At 42.9% G+C, this 26,612-nt stretch overlaps 1 protein-coding gene across 6 annotated transcripts in view; it reads left to right on the top strand.

Annotated features, from left to right (window-relative positions):
- CREBBP (CREB binding protein) overlaps positions 1-26,612 on the top strand; it is a 153,981-nt gene that overhangs the window by 14,390 nt on the left and 112,979 nt on the right. For all 6 annotated transcript variants that reach the window (XM_008968016.5, XM_034939696.3, XM_034939695.3 and 3 more), the window contains exon 2: positions 15,296-16,008. In XM_008968016.5, coding sequence (XP_008966264.4) covers positions 15,296-16,008 — 713 coding nt within the window. The remainder of the gene's footprint in view (positions 1-15,295; positions 16,009-26,612) is intronic.

Below are 26,612 nucleotides of genomic sequence, written 5' to 3'. Positions count from 1 at the left end.
GAATTATTTGAACAAAGTACAAATTACCCCTAAGAGGTGCCATCCAGAGATAGGAAAATGTGATTGTGTTTTAGTGTGGCGTCTGATCATCACTTGCTTTGTCACAAGCTCCATTTTTAACGTCATCTTTATATTAGAGGTTTCTTCATTGGTTTGCTAGAAGCCACAAGACATGACAGCCAACTAATTTTTGAGTGTTTTGAAATAATGTCAGATTTCCCTGTGTGAGCTATTGGGTACAAAATGTTACATGGCGATTGTCACATCCCTTTAGAAAAAAATACTTTCGAAAAGTTCTTCTTTAAAGTGCCCTTTCTTTTCTAGCCTTTTAAGCTTATTTGTACACTAAATATATTTTGAACTAATAGTGAACCCATTTCACATTTTATCCTCAAATCATAAGGACCCTAACTGGAAACTGGAGCACTGGGAACCATTCCAGGTGTTACCACCTGGTGCTGAAGTTAATCACCTGGGCCAGTATATCCCCAGTGGGGATGCCTTAAAAAAAAATCAGTTTCTTGGCCGGGCGCGGTGGGCTCACGCCTGTAATCCCTGCACTTTGGGAGGCTGAGTTGGTGGATCATGAGGTCAGGATATCGAGACCGTCCGGGCCAACATGGTGAAACCCCGTCTCTACTAAAATACAAAAATTAGCCAGGTGTGATGGCGTGCACCTGTAGTCCCAGCCACTCAGGAGGCTGAGGCAGGAGAATTGCTTGAACCCAGAAGGTGGAGGTTGCAGTGAGCTGAGGTCGCGCCACTACACTCCAGCCTGGGCGACAGATCAAGACTCCATCTCAAAAAAAAAAAAAAAAATTAGTTCCTTTAATTACTTAAACTAGTAGTTCATTCACATGGCTCAGAAAACTCAGAGGACAAAACCTGTAGAGAGAGCCTCCCTCCACCTAGCTCCTCCCAGGTAACCACTGGAAGTAGTGCTGTCTTCCAGGGTTTATCTGTATTCAGGCAGACGCTGTTGACTCTTAGTTCTCTCTTCCCCCTTCCTGCCTTTTTCTTCTTAACTGAGGTAGCATAGTGTACACACAGTTGCATACGTTTATTGTCTTCTTACAGTTGTCTACCATTCCATTATGTGACCTGTGCCATAATTGCTTTAATCCTCTCCCCACTGGTGGACATTTAGGTTATTTCCAGTCTTGTCTTCTCACAAACAGTGCTTTAATGAATAGCCTTGTAAAGTTATGCGGACAAGCAAATCTATGGAACAGATTCATAGAAATAGAATTAGTGGTTAAAAGGCATATGCATTTATAGTTTTGATCATAGCAAATTTTCCTTCAAGAGCCTGTGTGTTGGTAGAGTCTTAAAATGTGAAAGGCAGCACATATATTCTCCAGGTATACATTGCTAGATGTGTTGCAGATATTCTTTTTTTTTTTGAGACAGAGTCTTGCTTTGTCGCCCAGGCTGGAGTGCATTGGCACGATCTTGGCTCACTGCAGCCTCCACCTCTCAGATTCAAGTGATTCTGGTGCCTCAGCCTCCTGGGATTACAGGCATGCACTACCATGCCCTGCTAATTTTTGTATTTTTAGTAAAGGTGGGGTTTTGCCATGTTGGCCAGGCTGGCCTCGAACGCCTGACCTCAGGTGACCTGCGCGCCTTGGCCTCCCACAGTGCTGGGATTACAGGTGTGAACCACCGTGCCCAGCCACGGATATTCTTTATCAGCATAGTCTATGATGAGTAACACTAAGGTTGTTCTTCAGCTTGTGATTCTCCATCATGTTGTGCTTCTCAGTTGTTTCTGAATTCTCTCATTTTATGGTGTACCTTTTTATTATTATTTTGAGTCAGGGTCTCACTCTGTCACCCAGGATGGAGTGCAGTGACGTGATCTTGACTCACTGTAGCCTCCATCTCCTGGGCTCAAGCAGTCCTCCCACCTCAGCCTCCTGAGCAGCTAGGACTATGGGCATGTGCCACCATGCCTGGCTAATTTTTGTACTTTTTTTTGTAGAGACCGGGTTTCGCTATGTTACCCAGGCTTGTCTTGAACTACTGGACCCAAGCAGTCGCCCTGCCTCGGCTTCCCAAAGTGCCAGGATTATAGGTGTGAGCCAACATACCTGGTCCTGGCATACTTTTTGGACTTAAGGCATTCATTTTCTGTTTGTGGCTCTCAAATAGCCCACACGCCTCCACGCGTTGTATATGGACTGGCACTTCCAAGTCTGCTTTCACGTCTGGAATATGTTCTTTCCCCCTTTCTTGACTTCTTGTTGCCGCCGGCCAGCTACATCTCACAGCATTTGGGGCAAAGGACCTGGTCTCTGGATGTCTGTTTGCTTGTTCTTATGATATGGCTGGGGAATCTGAGGTGGCTGGGAATCTGGGGTCTGGGGCTGCTTCTGCAAAGGCTAGCTCCTAGCTCAGCCCCCACATTCTTCTTCCTCCAGGACTGTTCTTGGCTGGAGAATCCTCTCCCTGTAAGCAGGGTGGACAGGCAGCTGACTGTAGCACCTCTCCGGGGTCTGGTGCCCCTCTCAGCTGTGGTGGTGGTAAACAACCCGTTTTTGCTCCCCTGTCCCAGATAATTGGGCTAACGTGCAGGGGCTGCTGGGTCATTACTGTGTTCTGGTGGCACCTGGCTGCTATGACAGCCACCTTCCATTCCACCCTTGTCCCCACCCTTCAGGGCTGAGGGAAGCAGCACGCAAACCATGTTGAGGAAACTAACGTTGTCTTGGCTGTCTGGGAATGGCACTTCCCTGTGACTGCTAAGTGCACCAAATAAAAATAGACTTGGCTGCATTTCCAGGACAGTTTAGGGTCCCAGGTGACAAAGAACTTCGAATAAGGACTGTCTAGGGTTTTTTGTTTTTGTTTTTGTTTTGAGACAGAATCTTGCTCTGTCACCCAGGCTGGAGTGCAGTGGTGCGATCTCGGCTCACGGTAGCCTCTGCCTCCCGAGTTCAGCAATTCTCCGGTGTCACCCTCCTAGGTAGCTAGAATTACAGGCACCCACCACCACACTCAGCTAATTTTTGTATTTTTAGTAGAGATGAGGTTTCACCATGTTGGCCAGACTGGTCTTGATCTCCTGACCTCAGGTGATCTACCTGCCTGGGCTTCCTAAAATACTGGAATTACAGGCATGAGCTACTGTGCCTGGCCCTGTCTTGCTTGGGTTCTTTAAATGGAAGGTAAATAGTAATCATTCAGCGAAGCAGGATGTTTTTTGATACCTGATACAGAGTACAGCCATCAAGTGCATTTGAGAATGAATAAAAAAGCTAAAATTTTATAATCAATTATGCAAAAGTAGATTTTACCTTTTCCAGGTAGCACTCTTGAATATTGTATTAAGTGCATTTTGATAAATCAGCATTTCCCTTCTGATTTACATTACAGTTTCTAAGGTTCTGTAATTTTTATTTCAGTTAGTTTAACCTGATACCATAGCTTGATTTATTTCCCCTTAATTCAAACTTTGAAGTTCATGATGTTTCCATGTTAAATGAACTTACTAAGCACATTTCCATGTAAAAGAGTCCCCCTGGATGGACCCTTCTGTGACATGAAGAATATTTGTCCTGTAATTTAGCTTTCAAATAAGAGGCAAACTCTGAGCAGAACTTCAGAGGGAAAGGACACTGAGAAAAGACAGTTCCAAAGAGGCAGGGACGGAAGACAGCAAGGCAGGCAGGCAAAGCTGGCTGCTCTGCCGTGGGGAGCTTCAAGGGAAAAACTTCAAGATGGCAGGAGCCCCTCGGTAGGTACGAATTCGATACAGTGGGAAGGGCGTCACTTTGGTAGGTATGTGGATCTGATACAGTAGGAAGAACCCCACTAGAATGTCGTATATGAAGAATGGACTCCTTGGGGAAGGTCGTTGTTAATGTCCACTTAAATATCGTTCATCATACAAAACACAGCATATGACAGGAAAACAAGAAAACCCAAATTCTAAGCTCTAGTATAAATGTAAGTGCTGTGTTGAGGGTTTTAAGACAATTCGGTTTATTAAACCCAAATTTAATAACCCGAGATTGTGTCACTGCACTCCAGCCTGGGCGACAGAGCAAGCCTGCCTACCGTAGTGAGGCCCTTCCCACCGTATGGAACTTGTACCTACCCTGGGGCTCCTGCCATCTTGGAGCTTTTCCCTTGAAGTTCCCCACGGCAGAGCAGCCATCTCTGCCTGCCTGTCTTGCTGTCTTCTGTCCCTGCCTCTTTGGAGTTGTCAGTGTCCTTTTCCTCTAAAGCTCTGCTCAGAGCCTCTTATTTGAAGCCTTTCCTACTTTTGTTCACTGCCTTATTCCACTTGGCTGTAAATTATGACATACGTGTTAATTTAAGTTTGTGGTTTGGTGTCCATTGGCTGTCTTCCTCAATTAGAGTACAGTCCTCTAGGGAGACCGACTTCTATTCTATCTCAAATAAACCCAGCCGGTCCTGCACCGAGTGAGGGCCCCTGAGCAGTGACTCGCTTCCTTCTGCAGGGGAGGAGAGGGTGGGGGCTGCCAGCCAAGCTCTCTGGCTCTTCAGCAGATCAGTGATTCTGAGGAGGGGCAAGACTTAAGATAAGATCACTGTTCAGAATGAAGTACAACCTCATTATTCTGTTCTAATTAGGGATTGGTGTGTCTGCATAAAAGAAGCCTGAATTACGGAAGATTTTAGAAGGAGGTTGCTTTAATTATTTCCTAATAGTCATTGTAAAAAAAAAAAAAAAGTTAGATGTCTTTTGGGAACTTGTTTAAATGCCTAGATAAAAATTACTTACGATGGCATAAATATTAATAAAACAGCTTTTCTCTTTCTTTTTTTTTTTTTTTTGGTATAGAGAGTTGTTCCATTATATTTATTTGCATAATCCCCAAGAACTTTCAAAGCAAAGTAACCTTTAATTCTACTAGAATTGCCACAGATCAGCAGGGTTGAGTTTATTAGCAAGTCACTACCATTGATAAGTGGTGGCTGTTGAGCGCCTGCTCTGTACCAACCCTGGAGTGCCAGGTTCTTACAGGCTTTGGCTGGTTCAGCCCTCATAGGTGCCTTGGGAGATGGGATTGGGACAGTGATAGTAATGACTAATATTTTTTGAGTCCTTACTGCATGCCAGGCTCAGTGCTAAATGCTGTATGGTTTAATTCTTTCATCAACGATCCTGCGAAGCAGGTGCTACTGTCCTTTATTTTATTTTATTTTATTTTATTTTATTTTATTTATCTATTTTTTTGGGACAGAGTTTTGCCCTTGTTGCCCAGGCTGGAGTGCAATGGCGTGATCTCGGCTCACTGCAACCTCCACCTCCCAGTGATTCTCCTGCCTCAGCTTCCCGAGTAGCTGGGGTTATAGGCACCTGCCACCACGCCCAGCTAATTTTTTGTAATTTTCAGTATTTTTAGTAGAGACAGGGTTTCACCATGTTGGCTAGGCTGGTTTCGAACTCCTGACCATAGGTGACCCACCCGTCTGCCTCCCAAAGTGCTGGGATTACAGGCATGAGCCACTGCACCCAGCTGTCCTTCCATTTTAGAGCTAAGGAGGGGTACACAGGGAGGCAGTAGCTGTGGTGACAGCTGTGATCTGAACCAGGGCTTGGTTGAGTACTCTTCTCACTACACCAGACTGCACTTCCTGTGTCCATAGTGTCTAATTAGTAATAGATCAGTAAACACACCGAGAGCGTAGTGTGGCCTCCAGGTCATTTAACAATAATAATAACACTGTGAATCCTTCCACCACTCTCTAGATTCCTCATCTCTAGAAGTGAACTTTTCCAGGATGCTTTGCCCTTGCTGGATCAAGTTTTTTGTATGTAGTTTTTTTCCTTCAAATTTTGTTTTAATTAACAAATAAAAATTGTATGTATTTATCATATACAACATGATGTTTTGAAATATCTATACATTGTGGATTGGCTAAATTGAGCCAATTAACATGTGCATTACCTCTTCCTGTGTCCGTTAACTTAGAAATTAAAAATTCTTTTTGGAGCCACAGTGGCACATGCCAGCACTCTTGGCTACTTGGGAGGCTGAGGCAGGAGTATTGCTTGAGTCCAGGAGTTTAGGAGTTTGAGGCTACAGTGAGCCATGATCACACTTGTGAATGGCCACTGCACTCCAGCCTGGGCAACACAGACCCCATCTCTTAAAAAAAATTCCTTCTGGAAGTTTTTCTAGGGTAGGTAAATAGGTGAATAAAAATGTTTAGCTTTTGAAAGATTTAATAGAAGCATTTGAGTAGTCAGGGCTATAGTACAAGTCTGAGGATGTAGGGAAAAATCAGGTTTCTCCTATACTCATTTATTCCTATACTCAGTGTCAACAGTCGACACAGAACACCTCTGGGACCAGATTTGTGGAGATGCCTCCAGCCACACACATACACCGAGTAGGCACTCGGTGCTGCAGCAGACGCCAGCTGACAGGCAGATGGTGTCAGATCCCACGGTTGAGGGCTCAGTCCTCAAGACTGCCCCCGCCCCCCACCCTTTGCAAGCCCCAAGTTGTTTTACCTGTGCTTCTGACTGGCTATAAATGGGGTTCCCACAAGCCCCTCCTTGGGTTCAATTAATTTACTAGAGCGGTTGACAGAACTCAAGGAAACATGTTTACTGGTTTTTTATTGTAAAGGATATTATGAAGGATACCACTGAATATCAGGTGATAGGGCAAGGCGTGTGAGAGGGCCATGTAGCTTTTTTGCCCCGTCCAGGTGTGCCACTCTTCAGGAACCTCCATGTGTTCAGTTATCTGGAAGCTCTCTGAACCCTCTACTTTTGAGTTTTTATGGAGGCTTCATTACATAGGCATGATTGATTAAACCATTGGCCGTTGGTGATCAACTTAAGCTTTAGTATCTCTCCCTTCCCTGGAAATTAAGGATGGGCTGAAAGTCCCAGTCCTCTAATCAGTCATGCCTTGGTCTTCCTGGTGACCAGCTCCTATCCGAAGCTACCTAGGAGCTGCCAGCCATCAGTCAATTCGTGAGCATACGAAAAGACTTTACTGGTTGGGTGTGGTGGCTCACACCTATAATCCCAGCAATTTGTGAGGCCGAGGCGGGTGGATCACCTGAGGTTGGGAGTTCTAGACCATTCTGGCCAACATGGTGAAACCCCGTCTCTGCTGAAAATACAAAAAATTAGCCGGGTGTGGTGGTATGCACCTGTAATCCCAGCTACTTGGGAGGCTGAGGCAGAAGAATTGTTTGAATCCGGGAAGTAGAGGCTGCAGTGAGCCAAGATCGTGCCACTGCACTCCAGCCTAGGCGACAGAGCCAAAAAAAAAAAAAAAAAAAAAAAAAAATTCTATTTTGGAGATTCCAAGGATTTTAGGAGTTGTATGCCAGGAGACAGGGTGGAAGACCAAATACATAGTCACATTATTACAAAAGTAATGCAAAAGACAATCTAAAGAAACCATGAAAAAAAAATCTAAAGAAAGGAGACCTTTTTCACAGGAAATAGGGATGTGAGAGAGAAATTAGGAGTGGGTGAGGAAGAGAAAATATGTGTGGGAGGGAAAGCAGAGAAGTATGAACACATCACAAAACAGCATCTGAACTCTTACATGCTTATTTCTTACACTACTGTTGCTCATCCTACATTATGCCATTTAATCTGTGTATCAGTTCTAGGGTTGGGGTTCATTGATGCTGAGTTTGTAGCCAAAGAGTGAAATATACTTGGGTGGTCCCCTAAAAGGTAAAGAGGGCAATAGGAAAAAGTCTTAAAGAGAAAGATGACCCAGTGTAATATTTCTAGAGAATTCGTTATTGTTTCTGTTTTCAGAAAGTAGTAGTAAACATTAAGATTACTGCTTTATATCTTTGACTAGACAAGCAGCTTGTTGATACTGTGTATCCTCTATAATTTGAGCACTCATTCAGCACGTGGGTTTATTGAGTGCCTAGTACATACGAAGCATTTTATGCTAGGCACTGAGTAGATAAGCAAGACAGGATCCCTGCTTTCAGGGAGCTTACAGCCCCACGCACGTTATAACGTGAAATTGTTAGCATAATTTTAACGCATTGTGTCTGTAGGAGCATAAAAGAGTTCTTATTTCCAGGAGAAGGTGTGATAAACCAGTCCTGTCAGTACAAATAATCTGGGGCTCCAAGTGGAATTCAAAGAAGAAAATAAGGTATTATGGAAGAGGGGGCTGTAGAAAACCTGAAGAAAGGTGTGTTTTGTGGATACTTTGGCTGATGGCTTTGAAATTTTTTTCAGATGAGGCTATTTTCAAATGTTATTGGCTGCACAGATTGATTTAGCCACCCACCTGGTGTTTGATTCTAGTAGTTCATTCCTTGCTTAAGGTGAAATGCTGATTTCTGATCATCATTATTAAGAATGGATCCTGGAACAGATGTAGGTACCATTTGTCTTTCAGTGTTTAGGAGTGATCCCCACCTAACAGTCTCTGCATGCAGACCACCGGCTTGGGTTTCCTAGTATAGAAGTGAATGTCCTCTGTACCTTGCTTGGTAAACAGTTGCCTTTCCTGAGGCTGGCTGAGTTTGGACGTAACTTTCTCCTTCCTAAGTCCCTACTATTTTCCTCATTCCTCACTGGGTCTTCCCAGCCTCGTATGAGTGTGATAGAAATGGGAAAGTGTGTAGCCTCTCTTTTCTCTCATTTCAGCTTAATGAAAGGGGTAGCCTCCTGGTTGGCAGCCAGGAAGCTGCAAAAGAGAAAATTCCTTTCCCTAGCTATGGAAGTATGACAGGCAGTGTTCGCTATTTGATATCGGCTGGTGAAGTCTCCTTGAGGTGCAAATGCCCTGGGTGCAGGGTGCCCACAGTCTCCTTTTCTTTGCATTCTCCCGGGCCCCCTGGTAACGGTCAGAGAGAAGAGGGCTTACCCGGGACTGGATCGCTGTCAATCGTGAACCTTAGGAACTTCCGATGATACAGATTGCTCTTGCTTAACCCATGTGTTGGGACACTTTGGTGTGTAGAAAGCAAAGCTGTGTTGTGTTGCAATATCCTGGCCTGCCTCCTTCACTCCCCTTTGTCAGTTTTGCTGAACTAGGGAATATGGAAATGTGGTGACAGTGGTAAACAGAAGGGTGATGGTACGACTACGTGTGCGCCCTATCTTGTCTTTTAAAAAGCCACACCTGTATATTTGGCTTTACACATATTCATATGGTGAATTACAGAAGAAGAATTTGTCTAACTCTGCCTTCACCCAAACAGCTGGTATATGTATTTGGACTGAAATAGGATGAAAAAGTGGTCACGGTGGTCAGAGTGTAGCAGACCAGTGAAAAACAAAAACACTAGCCCAGGACAGAAGCCCTGCTTACAACTTTGAAACTTGCCTGTGAATTTGATAAGAACTAGAATAAACCATAAATGAAAACTGATAGCTCTGAGAGTGGCAGGATGATGGGTAAATTTTTTAACTCTGGGGTGTTGGTACCCTTGTTTTACAGGTGAGGGTATGAAGATGCAGAGATGGAGCAGTTTGCCTAAGGATGCAGGATTTCAACTCCTGTGCTCAGCTTCCAGGTGTTCTGTTCCCATTGTTCTACACTGAGGCCAGCCCTGCTGGGTTTCACTAAGTACTCTCTGAGTTTATCTGCTCTTCTGTGGCCTGGCCTCCCTCTCCTAGGAAGAGTGCTTAGGGATGTTCGAAATAGCCAGTTAGGTCGCCTTTTGCAGATTTTTCCAAACTTAAATATAAAATATTTGGCCCTTGTTTGCTTCTGGGTTACAGTGCTTGACATGGTCTCTTCATCCTCGCCCTGGACAGAAAGGAAGGAGAGCTGATCTCTAATGTAATGGCTCCAGTTCCTGGTTTAGATGAAGTTTCATTTTCATGCTCATCAGTTAAGGAACACTGCATTTTTAAAAGTAGTTATTTTGGGCTGCAGTGGCTCATGCCTGTAATCCCAGTGCTTTGGGAGACTGAAGTAGGAGTATTTCTTGAGGCCAGGAGTTTGAGACCAGCCTGGGCAACATAGCAAGACCCCATCTCTACAAAAAAAATTTTTTTTTAATTAGCTGGCAAGCCTGGGAAACATGGCGAAACCCTGTCTCTCCAAAACAGTACAAAAATTAGGTGGGTGTTTTGGTGCAGGGCGGAAGCTGCATTGAGCCTACAACTTCACTGCACTCCAGCCTGGGTGCCGGAGCAAGACCCTGTCAAAATAATTATTTAATTAATTCATTAATTAAAAATAAAATAAAAAATGAGCTGTTTGTGGTGGGGCACACCCGTGGTCCCAGCTATAGGGGGCTGAAGCGGGAGAATTGGTTGAGTCCAGGAGTTTGAGGATACAGTGAGCTGTGATTGTGCCATTGCACAGAGGTGACAGAGCAAGACCCTATCTCTAAAACATAAAATAAAAAATAAAATGTTGTTATTTGGGGGGGTACATATTTTCTTTTTTCCTTTTATTTGTAGTTGACATGTGATTGTATATATTAAGGGGGTACAGAATATTTTGTAACATGCATGCAATGCATAATGAGCAAATCATAGTAATTAGGATATCTACCACCTCAAACGTTTATCATTTGGGTTGGACAAAAATATTTATTAAGGAATACCGAGTAAATTTGTGTGTGCAGGTGGACAAAGCCTGGAGGGCAACAAACAAAACAGTAGTTATGATAGAGAGGACTTTTTAATACATATTTAATAAATATTGTACAGTTTGTGTCTGGACACCTCAGTGAATCTCCAAATTTAGGATAGCATAATAGCGTAAAAACTATGGATTGGAACCCTCAGAAGCATGTTGAGACCTATTTCACCAGGTACAGGCCCTGTGCCCTCATGGAACTGTCTGCTGTATCCGGGATCAGATTCCTTTCTCTTCAAAATGACATGCCCTGTAACCATGAGGAGGTACCCCAAATTGAAGGACCTTCTACAATAACAACTGGCCTCTATTCTTCAAAAATGTCAGTTATGGCCGGGTGCAATGGCTCACGCCTGTAATCCTAGCACTTTGGGAGGCTTAGGCGGGCGGATCACCTGAGGTCAGAAGTTCGAAACCAGCCTGGCCAACGTGGCGAAACCCCGTCTCTACTAAAAATACAAACGTTAGCCGGGTGCGGTGGTGCACGCCTGTAATCCCAGCTATTCTGGCTGAGGTTGGAGAATTGCTTGAACCCGGGAGGCAAAGGTTGCAGTAAGCCTGGATCGTGCCACTGCACTCCATCTAGCGTGGGCAACAGAGCAAGACTCTGTCTAATAAATAAATAAATAAATAAGAATAAAATGTCACTTACGAAAGACAAAGGCCAGGGAACCTTTGATCCTTTTTCGATTAAACAAGGTGACAAAGACATGACAATTAAATGCACCATGATCCTGAATTAGATCTTGGATCTTGTAATCTCATGGCTATAGGACATGTCATTTTGAAGAGACAGATGTGTGATAAAGATCATTATTGGGACAACCAGCAAAATTTGAGTAAGGGCAATATATTCAGTATTGTATCAGTGTTACATTTCCTGAGTTGCACATGCATACTGTGATTATGTAAGAGGATGTTCTCAGGAGATACGTACTGAAGTACTTAGGAGAACAGTGTTATTTCGTCTGCAACTTACTCTCAGTCTCGGTTTTTCTGCAAAAACTGTTGCATGCATGTACACACTCCTAAATCACACCTCATTCCTTACAGACAGGTGGGAAGATAACAAGTGTGTGTTAGACGTGGTTTTCTAGACTGACAAGAGGGACTGGTCTGTTCTGCAGGGGCAGCCCAAAGAAAGTCTTCATAGTTGCTGTGTTTAATCTGAGTGGGAACTGAGGTGAGTTTTAGAATGAGAGATTCAAGAAGAAAGATTCCCAATGCCTGTGCCAGCTCTCAGTGTTGTGGCTGGAAAGTAGGGGACATCTGGTGTTGTCCTGTAAAGGAAGGCCAAGAAGATAGCCTCACGTGCCATGAGAAGGTGTTTGAACTTCTTCCATAGACATGATGGGTCTGTTAGGGTTAGGGTGAGGTTAAACTCCAGCTAAAATGGCTTAAGTGATAGTAAGTGTATTTTCTCACATAACATGAAGTTTGAAGGTGGGGAAGTACTAGGGTTGCATCACTCAGCAGTTCAGAGATGATCTCCCCACCCCACGTGTTTGTGTTTTTGGCTACAGCCATCCTTAGCGTGCAAGTGGTGTCTGCTCTCCTGGCTACAGGGTGTTTGTCACCTGCCCATGACGAGATCTGGTGAAGAAGAGGAGGGAGATTTCTTTCTGAGCATCCATTGCTGTGAGGAAGGAACACCTTTTCCACAATGGTCCTGGTTCAGTGTACCTTCAGATTCCCTTAGCTGAGATTGTGTCACTTGCAAAGGGGAACGTGATCGTGGTGGTGGGCTTATCTGGTTACTCTCCCTCCTGTGGCCAGGGAACGTTCCTCAGAGGAACCTCCCAGGCACCCACTTCAGATCATGTGGGTGTTGCCAGCAGCATGGGGCCAGGGGTATTGGGTGAGCAGACATTAGGGTCTGCCACCATGCAGAAAAAAGGTTTTAATTTTCTTTTTCGTGTGTGTGTGTATGTGTGGGTTTTTTTGTTTTTTTTTGTTGTTGTTGTTGTTTTGAGACGGAGTTTCGCTCTTGTTGCCCAGGCTGGAGTGCAATGGCGTTATCTCAGTTCACTGCAACTTCCACCTCCCAGGTTCAAGCGACTCTTCTGCCTCAGCCTCCCGAGTAGCTGCAATTACAGGCGCCTGCCACCACGCCCAGCTCATTTTTGTGTTTTTAGTAGAGATAGGGCTTCGCCATATTAGCCAGGCTGGTCTTGAACTCCTGACCTCAGATCGTCTGCCTGCCTTGGCCTCCCAAAGTGCTGGGATTACAGGCATGAGCTACCGTGCCTGGCCGATGTATGGTGTTTTTTGTTTGTTTTTTTGAGATGGAGTCTCACTCTGTTTCCCAGGCTGTCATCCAGGCTGGAGTGCAGTGGCGCAGTCTCGGCTCACTGCAAGCTCTGCCTCCTGGGTTCACGCCATTCTCCTGCCTCAGCCTCCTGAGTAGCTGGGACTACAGGCGCCTGCCACCACACCTGGCTGATTTTTTATATTTTTAGTAGAGACAGGGTTTCACCGTGTTAGCCAGGATGGTCTCAATCTCCTGACCTCATGATCCGCCTACCTTGGCCTCCCAAAGTGCTGGGATTACAGGCGTGAGCCACCGCGCCCGGCCTGATGTTTTAAAGTATTATACAGCAGCTTATTAAACCTCCTGTTATGGATAGCAGTAATAATAATAGACAGTACTTAGCATTTACCACCCATAGGCACTGTTTGTTCTCAGTCGTGTTTTACACTTATTTATTCATTTGGTCCTCACAACAGCGTTATGAGGTGTAGGGGCCATTGTTACCCCTAGTTTCCAGATGAGGAAACTGAGGCAAAGAAAGGCTGAGTAACCTACCAAGGTCACATCACTAATGAATAGGGAGCTGGAGGCAGAGCTGGAGGCAGAGCTGGTGTCCAGTGTGGGCAGCCCCAGTCTAGAGTCTGTAACCACTAGGAAAAACTGCCTCTGGGTATTTTTTGTGCTTTTTTTTTTTTTTTGGATGCTACAGATAATACTAAGATGAACATATTTCTACATACCTCTTCCTTGCACATACATGAATAGCCTGGCCGTTGTGGGTTAGAGTGCATGGGAAATGAGAGGGTAGAGATGACATGTGTAGACCACGCTTCAGAGAAAAGTTACTTTGAAAGGGACCAGAAAAAAGGGGTTGTTTTAGTTCCCATTTGTTTCCTTATCAGGAAGGACGGATTATTTTGTTTAGTCTTTTATTTCCCTTTGGGGTGAAGACCTGCTTATGTCCTTTGTTCATTTATAGTCGGGAGTCACTGTGCTTCTCATCTTCCTGTATGATTGACATTTACCCCTTTCATATACTACAAATACTTTTAGGCTCTTATTTTTAACTCTTTGTAGTTTCTGTGTATGTCTTTATTATCATTTGCTGCAGCTTCAACACTTTTAAGAAATCACTGATTTCATTTTGCGTTAAAGCTAGTTTACTTCTTGTATTTTAACTTTTAAATAATGTAATCGGCCGGGCGCGGTGGCTCACACCTGTAATCCCAGCACTTTGGGAGGCTGAGGCCTCCCATGGTGGATCATGAGGTCAGGAGATCGAGACCATCCTGGCTAATACGATGAAACCCCGTCTCTACTAAAAATACAAAAAATTAGCTGGGCATGGTGGTGGGCGCCTATAATCCCAGCTACTTGGGAGGCTGAGGCGGGAGAGTGGCGTGAACCCGGGAGGCGGAGCTTGCAGTGAGCCGAGATCACGCCACTGCACTCCATCCAGCCTGGGCCACAGAGTGAGACTCTGTCTCAAAAAAAAAAAAAAAAAAAAAAAAAAAAAAAATTTAAGATTGGCTTTACTGTCCCCAAATTGCTGTTCATCTAAGTCAAATCTAAGTCAATGCCCAGTTACTTTGTTACACACATACATTCTTTTTTTTTTTTTTTTTTTTTTTTGAGATGGAGTCTCGCTGTTGCCCAGGTTGGAGTGCAGTGGCACGATCTCAGCTCACTGCAAGCTCCGCCTCCCAGGTTCACGCCATTCTCCTGCCTAAGCCTCCTGAGTAGCTGGGATTACAGGCGCCCGCCGCCATGCCCGGCTAATGTTTTGTCTTTTTATTAGAGACGGGGTTTCACCGTGTTAGCCAGGATGGTCTCGCTCTCCTGACCTCGTGATCCGCCTGCCTCAGCCTCCCAAAGTGCTGGGATTACAGGCGTGAGCCACCAAGCCCGGCCACACATACATTCTTAAAAGCATTTTAAAATTATAATTCAGTGAATTTGGAGTCTTCCCATTGTTTTCTTTTAATTTGTATATCTGAGTTTGCCCTCAATACCACACTATTTAATTATTGTTTTAGAATATGATAAATATAGTAGGGCTGTCCTTCTCATCTCTGTTTAACTTTTCTGTCTTCAGAATTTGAAGGGTATTTTTTCTTTATTTTCCCAAACAAACTCGTAAATCATTTTGACATTACTCTTTTTTTTTTTTTAATTTCTTTTTTTTTTTGAGACGGTGTTTCGCTCTTGTTGCCCAGGCTGGAGTGCAATGGCGCGATCTTGGCTCACCGCACCCTCCACCTCCCGGGTTCAAGCTATTCTCCTGCCTTAGCCTCCAGAGTAGCTGGGATTACAGGCATGCGCTACCACACCCAGCTAATGACATGACTCTTAAGACATGCTAGTGTTCGTGCTGAATGCCCCATTAGGTTAAGATCATAGAAACATGGCAGTTGGAGAGCTGTAAAGGTTGCTTAGTTTCTCATTTCCATTTCTGTTTAATTTCTAGATTTTGGATCATTGTTTGACTTGGAAAATGATCTTCCTGATGAGCTGATACCCAATGGAGGAGAATTAGGCCTTTTAAACAGTGGGAACCTTGTTCCAGATGCTGCTTCCAAACATAAACAACTGTCGGAGCTTCTACGAGGAGGCAGCGGCTCTAGTATCAACCCAGGAATAGGAAATGTGAGCGCCAGCAGCCCCGTGCAGCAGGGCCTGGGTGGCCAGGCTCAAGGGCAGCCGAACAGTGCGAACATGGCCAGCCTCAGTGCCATGGGCAAGAGCCCTCTGAGCCAGGGAGATTCTTCAGCCCCCAGCCTGCCTAAACAGGCAGCCAGCACCTCTGGGCCCACCCCCCCTGCCTCCCAAGCACTGAATCCGCAAGCACAAAAGCAAGTGGGGCTGGCGACTAGCAGCCCTGCCACGTCACAGACTGGACCTGGTATCTGCATGAATGCTAACTTTAACCAGACCCACCCAGGCCTCCTCAATAGTAACTCTGGCCATAGCTTAATTAATCAGGCTTCACAAGGGCAGGCGCAAGTCATGAATGGATCTCTTGGGGCTGCTGGCAGAGGAAGGGGAGCTGGAATGCCGTACCCTACTCCAGCCATGCAGGGCGCCTCGAGCAGCGTGCTGGCTGAGACCCTAACGCAGGTTTCCCCGCAAATGACTGGTCACGCGGGACTGAACACCGCACAGGCAGGAGGCATGGCCAAGGTAAGTGAACTGAAGCACTTTCAATACTTCTACCTAACCGCGGGCTTTCCCTCCGAGTAATGCGTAAAATGGGACCACGTGGCCCACTCCTGTTTTTCCTCTTGGGCTCTCCACGTGCCACTCATGCTTGGAAGAGACAGATTTCTTTCTAGGATAAAGATCTCTGCCCCATTTCTGTCTTTAAAATGAGAATTCTTAAAGAAGTAGGACAGCTTGCAGGTCAGGCAGTTGGAAGGTACAGGGCCTAATGTGTCCGTGAACCTGGTAGAGGTTGCTTCCTGCCTGTGTACTGCCCACTGAGGAGGTGATCACTGGTCTGTATGCTCCTCTGTGGCCATGCAGTGAAGTATCTGTTGGCACAGTATCCATTTCACTGAACGAGAAAGCTGTGTTCCAGGGTTGTCAACTCACTCTCTGCTATGTTAACAAGGAAGAGGTGGCAGAGCCGGGGAGAAGCACAGGCATTCGGGTCCCAGAGGAAACACCAGTGCAGTGGTTCTTCAAGTGGGGTCCCCTAGACCAGCAGCAGCAGCAGCATCCCCTAGAAGCTTGTTAGAAATGCAGACTTCTTTATTGACTCAGAAGCTCGGCGTGGAGCCTGGGCTTTAAGAAGCCTCCAGATGGGTGCTGGACACAGTGACTCACGCCTGTGATCCCAGCACTTTGGGAGGCCGAGGTGGGTGGATAGCTCAACTCTAGGAGTTTGAGACCAGCCTGGGCAATGTGGCGAAACCCTGTCTCTTAAAAAAAAAAAAAAAAGCAGCAGCCTCCAGGTGGCTCCAAGGTCACGCACATCCCCCCAACACACACACACACACACACACATACACACGCACACACACACGGCCAAGAGCTCTGCTAGGGAAAGGCCTGGACTGGGATTTGCAGCCACCAGCCTTGCAGCTGCCTTCTAGAGTAGGAACTGAACTTGGAGAAGGGGGAAGGCAGATGCCTGGATAGATGTGAGACAGCTGGAAGAGCCCAGGACTGACAGGGAGGAGCGCAGAGAAGGAAGGGCAGCCTATTCCCACTGAAGTGACAAACACTGTGGATGCTCTGCGGCCAGAGGCTTCTCAACAGCAGCCACCAGGCACGTCTTCAGGCAGTGGAATTCAGCACATCCCAGAACAGAAAATCAGTTTGGGCTGTTCTTTGGATTTGTTTAGTCCCAAGTAGGGGTGAGGGAGAATAAGAGTAGAACACAGTTTCCCCAGAAGGTTGATGAGAGCATTGGGTGACGGATCCAAAAACCTGTGAATGTCGGAAACGAGAGGATTTTTTTTTTAACTTAAGAAATGAAGATGAAGTAATGCTCAATGTTTAAATTGCATTTGTCTTTTTTGAAATGTTAGTAGAGGGGAACGTGAACTTAAGTTTTACTTGTACCTGGCATTTGAAGAAGAGTCTGTATGAGTGTGTCGATTGAGAAGGAATTTCTCATGGGTTTATGGTTCCTGGAGAGATTGATCCTTGTTCCTTTTCCCAATTCATTCATCACTCTACTCCTTACTTTTAAAACTCTGTCTATTCTGGAGAGTTTAAATCATATGAAGTCGACATAATAGTATAAAGCAATGATTCCCAAACTTTTTTTTAATCTCAAGACTCCTGAATAATCTTAACAATTACTGAGGACCCCAAAGAGATTTCTTTAACGTGCAGTATACCTCTCAATATTTACTATATTAAATAGTAAAACAGAATATTGAAACACATTTCATCATCCGTCCAGTGCAGTGGAATCAAACATCACAAAGTAACTAGAAAACTAGATCTACTGTGTTCTTGGGAGAGAATCAGAGGGAAAAGGCAAATCATACCTTAGGATTTTATGGAAATAGTTTTGACATCATGGTCCCCCTGAAAGGTCTGGGACCCTGGACTGCACTTCAAGAGCTTTTGATAACATGTATGTAGAAGTTAGACTTTGTACACCTAAACACAAAGCCATTATCACATGTTAACAGATTTAACAGTAACTTCATGTCAGCCAGTATCCACAGAATAGTCACGTTTCCAGTGGTCTCATATGTTGTAATTTTTTTTTTTTTTTTTTTTCTGAGATGGAGTTTCACTGTTGCCCAGTGTCTGGAGTGCAGTGGCACCATCTGGGCTCACTGCAACCTCCGCCTCCTGGGTTCAAGTGATTGTCCTGCCTCAGCCTCCTGAGTAGCTGGGATTACAGGCGCGTGCCACCACTCCCGGCTAACTTTTTATATTTTTATTAGAGACGGAGTTTCACCATGTTGGCCAAGCTGGTCTCGAACTCCTGACCTCAAGCGAGCCACCTGCCTCTGCCTCCCAAAATGCTGGGATTACAGGCGTGAGCCACCACGCCCGGCCTATAAGTAGTTTTTATAGATTTTTACTCAAAATCTACATTTCAGTTAGTTGATATGCCTCTTAAGAATCCGTTCTCTGTTGGTCTGTGGGATCCTTACAATTTATTTACTGAAGAAACATGTTTTGGTTGTTGTCTGCTATTTATCCTGGAGAGTGTCTTCCAGAAGTTGGACTTTGCTGATTACACCTGTAACACTTCATGCTTCTCTGTCCACCCAGGCTTTTCATTCCATCCTGGGGTTCCTTTATACAGAGTGGTCTTTCTTTCAAACAGCAACTCGTGGATGACACTGTTTGGAAAGTGAGCCTCGTTAGCGTGCTGGGGACAGTTGTCTCTTGTTTCCTATAGGTATCTCAAAGCAGCCCACTAGAGGTGGATAGAGTGCATTTTTTTAAAGATGTGTCATTGCCTTTGGGTGGAATGAAAGACCAAGTAGTGGTGGGCAGAAAGTAAGAGGGAGAGACAAGTCCATTTTAAACCATTCCCTCTCTAGAACCTTACGATAGCAGAGCCAACTAGATTTTAAGATGCATAGGGAAAAGGCGCTTTTTTAAAGATAATTTTGTTTTAAGAACGATTACACAGGAAGTACATCCTATGAAATAATTAAAATAGTAGGAAAAAAGCAACATCCTCCTTACAGATAAAGATTTAAAATACATAATGAAACCAGACTACATAAGCACCTTGCTGTTTTACTTGGCAGTGTACCTTAGACGGCCTTCTGTGACACTGCACAGAGATTTTTTTTTTCTTACTGATAGCAAAGTATTCCATTATATGATACATCATAATTTATTGATCTCATCCTCTGAGGATGAACATTTGGATTGTTTCTGACTTTTTACTAGTGCAACAATGCCTGTACACATGTGTCATGGATTAGATTCTGAAAAGGAGAATGGGTCACAGACTTGTTTAAAGTTTGTTTTTAGAAAGTAAACATGCACATGGTTTAACGACAAACAACCATAAAAATACTCTTAAGAGTAAGAACCAGAGAGTTAATTCTTAATTCTTGAATTTTGGTTCTCCCAAATTCTCACCAAAGGCAACTATTATTTCTTATCTGACCTGCCAGTGATGATGTATGCGTATAGAGGCGTAGAGAGAGGGGTGTGGGTATGTGTGTGCTATCTCCCCAGACATAAAGAGTAGCATTACACAGCGTTTTCTTGTGAGTGTAGATGTTCCCCTCCCCACCCACCACTTAACAATACAAGTTGGAAATTCTTCCATGCTCCGCGTAGCTGTCAGTCATTCTTCATAGGTACAATAGGAATTCCTGATTTGGGTATATCATAATTTAAGGACTTGTGCCATGTAGGCTGAGCATTTAGGTTATTCCCAGTATTTTGCTGTTTTCACAGTTTTGCTTTGAACACATTGTACATACATCTTTGTACAGCTGAGTGACCATATCTGCTAGATAATTTATTGCACATGCAATTTCTGAATTAAAAGATACTGAGATTTTAAATCAGCATAGATAATCTCAGATACTCTTCAGAAATATTGTGCAAATTACACCTTCATCAAGAGTGATTGAGTCTCTGTCCAAATCTTGACCAACACTGAATATTACCATCCTTTTACTTCCTTGACATTCTGTTAAGCAAGTTGTCTTCTTTGTTAAGTGTGTCTTTTCATAAGGTCATGGGCAGTTGTATTTTACTGATTGTTCATAATCTTTGTCCATTTGTCTCTTGAATTGTTTGTCATTTTTTCTCATTAATTTATATTCTTAAGTCTCTTAAAACATGTTTTTCCCCTTTGTTATTTGCCATAGTCTGTTTCACCAGGAATATGGTCACATAGGTTTACAATATGTTTTTACCAAGTGTATGTTTTCAGTTTGTATAGAAACACATTTATCCATTTATTTCCTTTATGGCTTTTAGGTTTTATGTCACATTTTAGAAGTGCTTTTCCTATTAAAAAATTAAGAAATATTTTCCTGTATTTTTCTCCTTATTACATGACTTTTTTTTTTTTTTTTTTTTTTTTTTTTTTTTTTGAGATAGGGTCTCAGTTTGTTGCCCAGGCTAGAGTGCAGTAGCATGATCTCAGCTCACTGCAATCTCTGCTTCCTGGTCTCAGGTGATCCGCCTGCCTCAGCCTCCCCAGTAGCTGGGACTACAGGCGCGCATCACCACACCTGACTAATTTTTGTATTTTTTTGTGGAGACGGGGTTTTGCCATGTTGCCCAGGCTGGTCCTGAACTCCTGAGCTCAAGCGATCCACCCACCTCGGCCTCCCAAAGTGCTGGGATTGCAGGCGTGAGCCACCGTGCCTGGCCTCCTTGAATCTTTAACTCAATTTATTTTGGCATAAGGAGTGAGACACAGAGATCCAGCAGTATATATTTTTTCATGTTATAATCATCTTAGTACCGTTTATTTAGTATTGGTAATCCATCTTTTCTCCCACTGATACGATATGCTGTTTTTGGTATACACTTTATTCTCTTTTCAAACATATAGGATTTGGGTCTAATTTCTGAACTCTTTTTCTTTAGTTCCATTGACCTTTGCTTGTTCCTGTGCCAGAAACCTATTAACCTAGCTGTGTGATGAATTTTAGTATATGACCTCACTAGTTATTTCTCACACAGGTGGTTCTCAACTCTGTCTACACTTTATCAGATTTATCTGGAGAATTTTTAAAAATATGATGCCTGAACCCCACTACAGAGCAATTAAGTTAGAATCTGGGGGATATGGTAGAAGCATTCGTATAGTGTGTAGTTCCTCAGATGACTTTCATGGCAGCCAGGGTTGAGAACCCCACTGTGTTAGATAAATTTAGGACTTTTTTTCAAATTTTAAAAACAAAAAATCTTTGGGATTTTGGATTTATAAGATTCACTACAACTTTATAAGTCATTTTAGGAGGGATGTGACATTTTAACAGTTTTGTGACTTCCTGAGTCTTCTTATACATATAAATTATCTTTTCTGGGGGTCTTATGTTGCTTGGAAGCATAGTATGGTTTTCTTTATCTGTGTAATAAATCTTTCTTACTAAGTTTATTTCTGGAGGTATTATGTGGTTTTTGTTGCTGTTGGTGATGAGTTATATTTCATTATCCAACTGGCTATTTTAATATAGGAAAGATGTTATGTATATGCTACTCTGGTAATCTGGCTGCTTTATGGGGTTATCTTAATTATTCTAATACGTTTTCAGGAGATTCTCTTGAGTTTTCCAAGGAGATAGTCATCTTTTGCATTATTGATACTTTTATTTTCTCCTTGCCAATATTTTTTGCCAGTGTTTATGCTCTTAGGCATCCCTGTCTCGTATCCTACTTAAATGGAAGTGTATTTAGTGTTCTGTTATTAAGAATAATGTGAGCTTTGGTTTGTAGTCAGTAGTATATTTGTTTTAAAATTGGGGCATAATCTATTCGTCATAAAATAAATGATAATATCTAAATGTTAGGTTTTATCAAATTTCTTTTTGATACCTACCTATGTTGATTAACCTGTGATTTTTCACTTTCCATTTATTTATGTGACAGATTATCTGTGTAGGTTTTATAATATCAAATTGAACCATCTCTGTAATTGTAAAATCAAAAGTTAATGCTGAGTTTTAATTGCTAGTGCTTCATTTAGAATTTTGTTTCTCATTTATCAGTGATGAAATTGATCCATAGCTCTTTTTGTGCTTTGTCAATTTTTATATCAGTGTTACGTTAACTTGGTCAAAAAGAGTTTGAAAGTCTTTCATATTTATTCTGTGAAACAGTTTAAATCGATTTGGAATTATCTATTACATGAAGAATTGAGAGACTTCACCCCTACAGTGATGTGGGCCTGAAGCCTTTTTTTCCCTAGGAAGTGACTGAAGATCTTTGACAATAGTGCCGGGCGTGGTGGCTCACACCTGTAATTCCAACACTTTAGGAGGCTGAGGTGGGAGGATTGCTTGAGCCCAGGAGTTCAAGACCAGCCTGTGAACATAGGGAGACCCTATCTTTAAAAAAAATTTAAGAATTAGCTGGTCATGGTGGCACATGTCTGTGGTCTCAGCTACTCAGGAGGCTGAAGCAGGTGGATTGCTTGAGCCCAGGAGTGCAAAGTTGCAGTGAGCCATGATCACACCACTACAATCAAGCATACCAACAGAGTGAGACTCTGACTCAAAAAAAAAAAAAAAAAAAAAAACTTTGACAACTTTATTGCTATTTTCTATAAATATTGGCTCTTTAAGGCTTTTAGTAGTCTCTTAGGTCAGTATCGTTTTTATTTAGTAAAGTCTAAATTTGCTTTGATTTTGAGAAAAACTAAAAGATACTTAACTTTTAATCTTTGTTTAAAAAAAAGATAGGAGGTAGGCAAGTCCCATGTTACAGATTAAGAAGTGGAGGCTGCCAGTGAGTGGCAGAACCAGGCTTGCATCCACACGGTCTGGCCAGAGGCCTGTTAACACTAATGCAATGCAGCCTGTTCTTTCGTAAGTTTTACAGTTTCTGTTTTAGTAGAAAATTCTTTTCATCTAATCTTTAAAATTTGTTAACTTAAAGCTGTGCAAAAATGTGTGCAGTTCTTTGTCATTTTTGATGTTTGTGATTATTTCTCTTCTCATTCCTAATTTTTTTTTTTTTTTTTTTTTTTTTTTTTTTTTGAGATGGGAGTTTCGCTCATTTTGCCTAGGCTGGAATGCAGTGGCATGATCTCAGCTCACTGCAACCCCTGCCTCCCAGGTTCAAGCGATTCTCCTGCCTCAGCCTCCTGAGTATCTGGGATTACAGGCGCCCGCCACCACGCCCGGCTAATTTTTTGTATTTTTAGTAGAGACGGGGTTTCACCATGTTGGCCAGGCTGGTTTTGAACTCCTGACCTCAGGTGATCTGCCCACCTCAGCGTCCCAAAGTGCTGAGGTTACAGGCATGAGCCACCATGCCCTGCCATCTCATTTCTAATTTTATGTGACTCTGAAAATATTTACAGTAGGAAAAACATGACCCTTGTTGACAACATGGCAATATTAACAATACATGATATTACTATTTTTTTCTTTTGTTTACTTTTGTGATAGAAGGCATGATAAGAGTTTTTTAAAGAAAAAACAATTTCTTTACTTCAACAGTAGCAAAACTTAACATTTCGTCTTATGAGGGGAGCATGTTCTCGTTTTCTACTGAAAATAACTCATACACTTGTCCTCTAGAAAGAAAGCAAAAAAGACCAATTTAGGTAGGATTTAGAAGCCGTACAGACACTCTCTTTCCTGGCTACGGGTGTTGACAGATGTTGCTTGGCACAGAGATGACTGAAGGAAGCCAGAAGCTGGTAGAAAGAGGAAGGTGTAATTTCGGGTCAAGGGGTCCGGAGGCATTCTGATTTTAAGGTTGATAAGAATTTGTTTTTGTGACCTTAGAAATCTTTTAAGTACTTTCTTTTAACTAACAAATCTGAAACGTGACCAAAATAGTTTGTATGGTAATCCATCTTCATAGGGGGTCAGATTAGGACTTATTTTTTGAATAAAGTTTTTGGAATATTCGTCTTTTTTAGAAGGTGGTCAGAAAACCCCGGGGTTGATTTTTGACTGGAGGTGTTCCTGGAGTAAAAGTTTTAAATTAGATCAGCTCCCAGGACTCAGTCAGCCATCATTTTGGTCAGATACTATAAAGCAGTGATTCCCAAACTTGAATATTCAGCAGAGTCACTGCAGGCTTGTCAAGACAGATTTCTGCCTCCAACTTACCAAGTTTCTGATTCAGCAGATTTTGGTTGGGACCTGAGAATTTACATTTCTAACCAGCTCACCGGTGACCGTAATTGTGGTGGTCAGGGACCACACTCTGAGAATCTGTGCTCTAAAGGAATGGATTAGCAGAATATAGTCAGTAAAGAATTAATAGAACCAAGTTGGCTAAGAAATGACTAATCTACCTTCTCTATTTTGGGTAGATTATTGGAAATCTCTAATATTATTTATTTATTTTGAGACAAGGCCTCACTCTGTCACCCAGGCTAGAGTACAGTGGCGTTATCATGGCTCCCTGCAGCCTTGAACTCTTGGGCTCAAGCAGTGCTCCAGTCTCAGCCTCCTAAGTAGCTGGTACTACAGGTGTGCACCATCATGCCTGGCTAATTTTTTTGATTTTTTTTAAAAAGTTGATTCTCTTATATACACCTTTATTTGTACTAAAAATTGTAAAAAGAGCACAAAGTTTCCTCTTATTGCAACCCAAATTTTTCTTATTATTACGCTGTAGCCAAACTACCCAATGCTTTCTTTACCCACAAGTGACTTTGCTTCAAATTCTCGATGTTGGGTTTCATCTCACTGGCTTTGGGCTTCTAAAACACATGGGGATGCTTATGTCCTCTTGGCTTCGAGTCAAATTAAGCAGTAGAGCTGAAGTATACTGAAGTTATTCAGATACGTTCAAACTACACAGACCCCTTATACATCACTAGTATCATGGTAGAAAGGAAAAGATACAAGAAAAATACATCCTAGAACTCATTATCAAAATTTTTGATATATAGTCTATTGTAGCATAAGGTAGCTTTCTCAACCTGCTACATAAAATTACCAGCAAGAAAAAAAAGTACAAGAATAAGGTTTATGGCTGAAGTGGCTCAGTGTTGTAATTCCCTATTCTAGCACTCTCAAAAGTACTCCATCTGTTACACATGCAGAAACTGCAGCAGCATCTGAAATGTCCACTTCTTGATTCATTCTGAACTCCCTTAAGCCCAGTGTTTGTTAGTTCTCGTTCAAGTCTAGGAACTCTGCCGAGTAACAGGTATCTCAATTTTGCCATCCTTTCTTTCTGCATAGACAGCAGTGTTCTTAAATCTTCTCCTGTAAAGCAAGTCATCTCTGATTTCCCTGAGGATCATTGCTCCCGTATACTGTTGTTGGGGTGAGCCTTCTGGTAGAGGGGAAGAGAATTTGGTACTAGGGTTGATAGTCAAGTTACTAAGGTTCTTTATCAACATCTCAGAGCAGAAGTTTTGAGAGGCCCCTGAATCGTCCTGGGAATCTTCTTCAGTGAGCATTTTTGAAGACTCTGGGACCAGGGTTGGATTAAACTTTTGTGATGGGTCCATTGTGTCTCAACACAACACTGAGCTTCTCCTGGATCTTTGAAACCCAGCAGAAACTGATGCTGGACTCTCAAATTGCCACAAGGTAGACCAGAAAGAGCCTGAAAACCCGAACTCCAACCATCTTTTTCTTTCCTTTTTAATGCAGACATGGTGTTGCTATGTTGCCTGGGCTGGTCTTGAACTGAACTCAAGCCGACTGCCGTCTTGGCTGCCCAAAGTGCAGGGATTACAAGTGTGAAACTATCATGCCTGGCTGGAATTTCTAATATTTAATAGCAAGAGAAATAATACTGTATATTTGTCTGTTGCTTTTCACTTTTTCACGTGAAGTCATCTGATTCTTAACACAAAGAAATAAGGGAATTTTATATTAAGCATATCTTAATTTGGCCTCTTAAAAGATCACAACAAAAATAGTTTGTAGATTGAAACTATGTAGTGCCATGAATTAATACAGGGTAATGTGGGATGTATATAATTCCTGTGGGCACAGATGTTTAGTAGACATGTTAAGTAGTCTAGGACTGTCTCAGGGATCTTATTATGACTCTAATGAGAGATGATCATAGGTGTCCTATAGAATGTATGATTCAGGATGTACCTACCTTCCCATGATAATTAATTATGAATTTATTTTCTTTTTTCTTTTCTTTTCTCTTTCTTTCTCTCTCTCTCCCTCTCTCTTTCCTTCTCTTTCTTTCTTTCCTTTCTTTCTTTTCCATTCCTTTCCTTTTCCTTCCTTCCCTTCCTTCCCTTTCCTCCCTTCCTTTCCTTCCCTCCCTTCCCTCCCCCTCCCCTCCCCTCCCCTTCCCTTCCTTTCTTTTTCTTTCTTTCTTTCCCCATAGTTTCACTCTTGTTGTCTAGGTGGGAGTGCAATGGCGTCATCTCGGCTCACTGCAACCTCTGCCTCCTGGGTTCCAGCAATTTTCCTGCCTCAGCCTCCTGAGTAGCTGGGATTACAGGCATGCGCCAGCATGCCCAGCTAATTTTTTGTATTTTCAGTAGAGACAGGGTTTCACCATGTTGGCCAGGCTGGTCTTGAACTCCTGACCTCAGGTGATCCGCCTGCCTCAGCCTCCCAAAGTGCTGGGATTACAGACATGAGCCACCTCACCCAGCCTTATGAATTTCTTTTTTAAACTTTTTAATTTAATGAGATTGCATATGTATATTAAATGGATTG

The sequence above is a fragment of the Pan paniscus genome, chromosome 18 (assembly GCF_029289425.2).
Source record: "Pan paniscus chromosome 18, NHGRI_mPanPan1-v2.0_pri, whole genome shotgun sequence".
In the NCBI taxonomy this organism is placed as follows: domain Eukaryota; kingdom Metazoa; phylum Chordata; class Mammalia; order Primates; family Hominidae; genus Pan; species Pan paniscus.
Note: the sequence above shows the minus strand (reverse complement) of the source record. Positions and strands in the feature narration are given on the sequence as shown.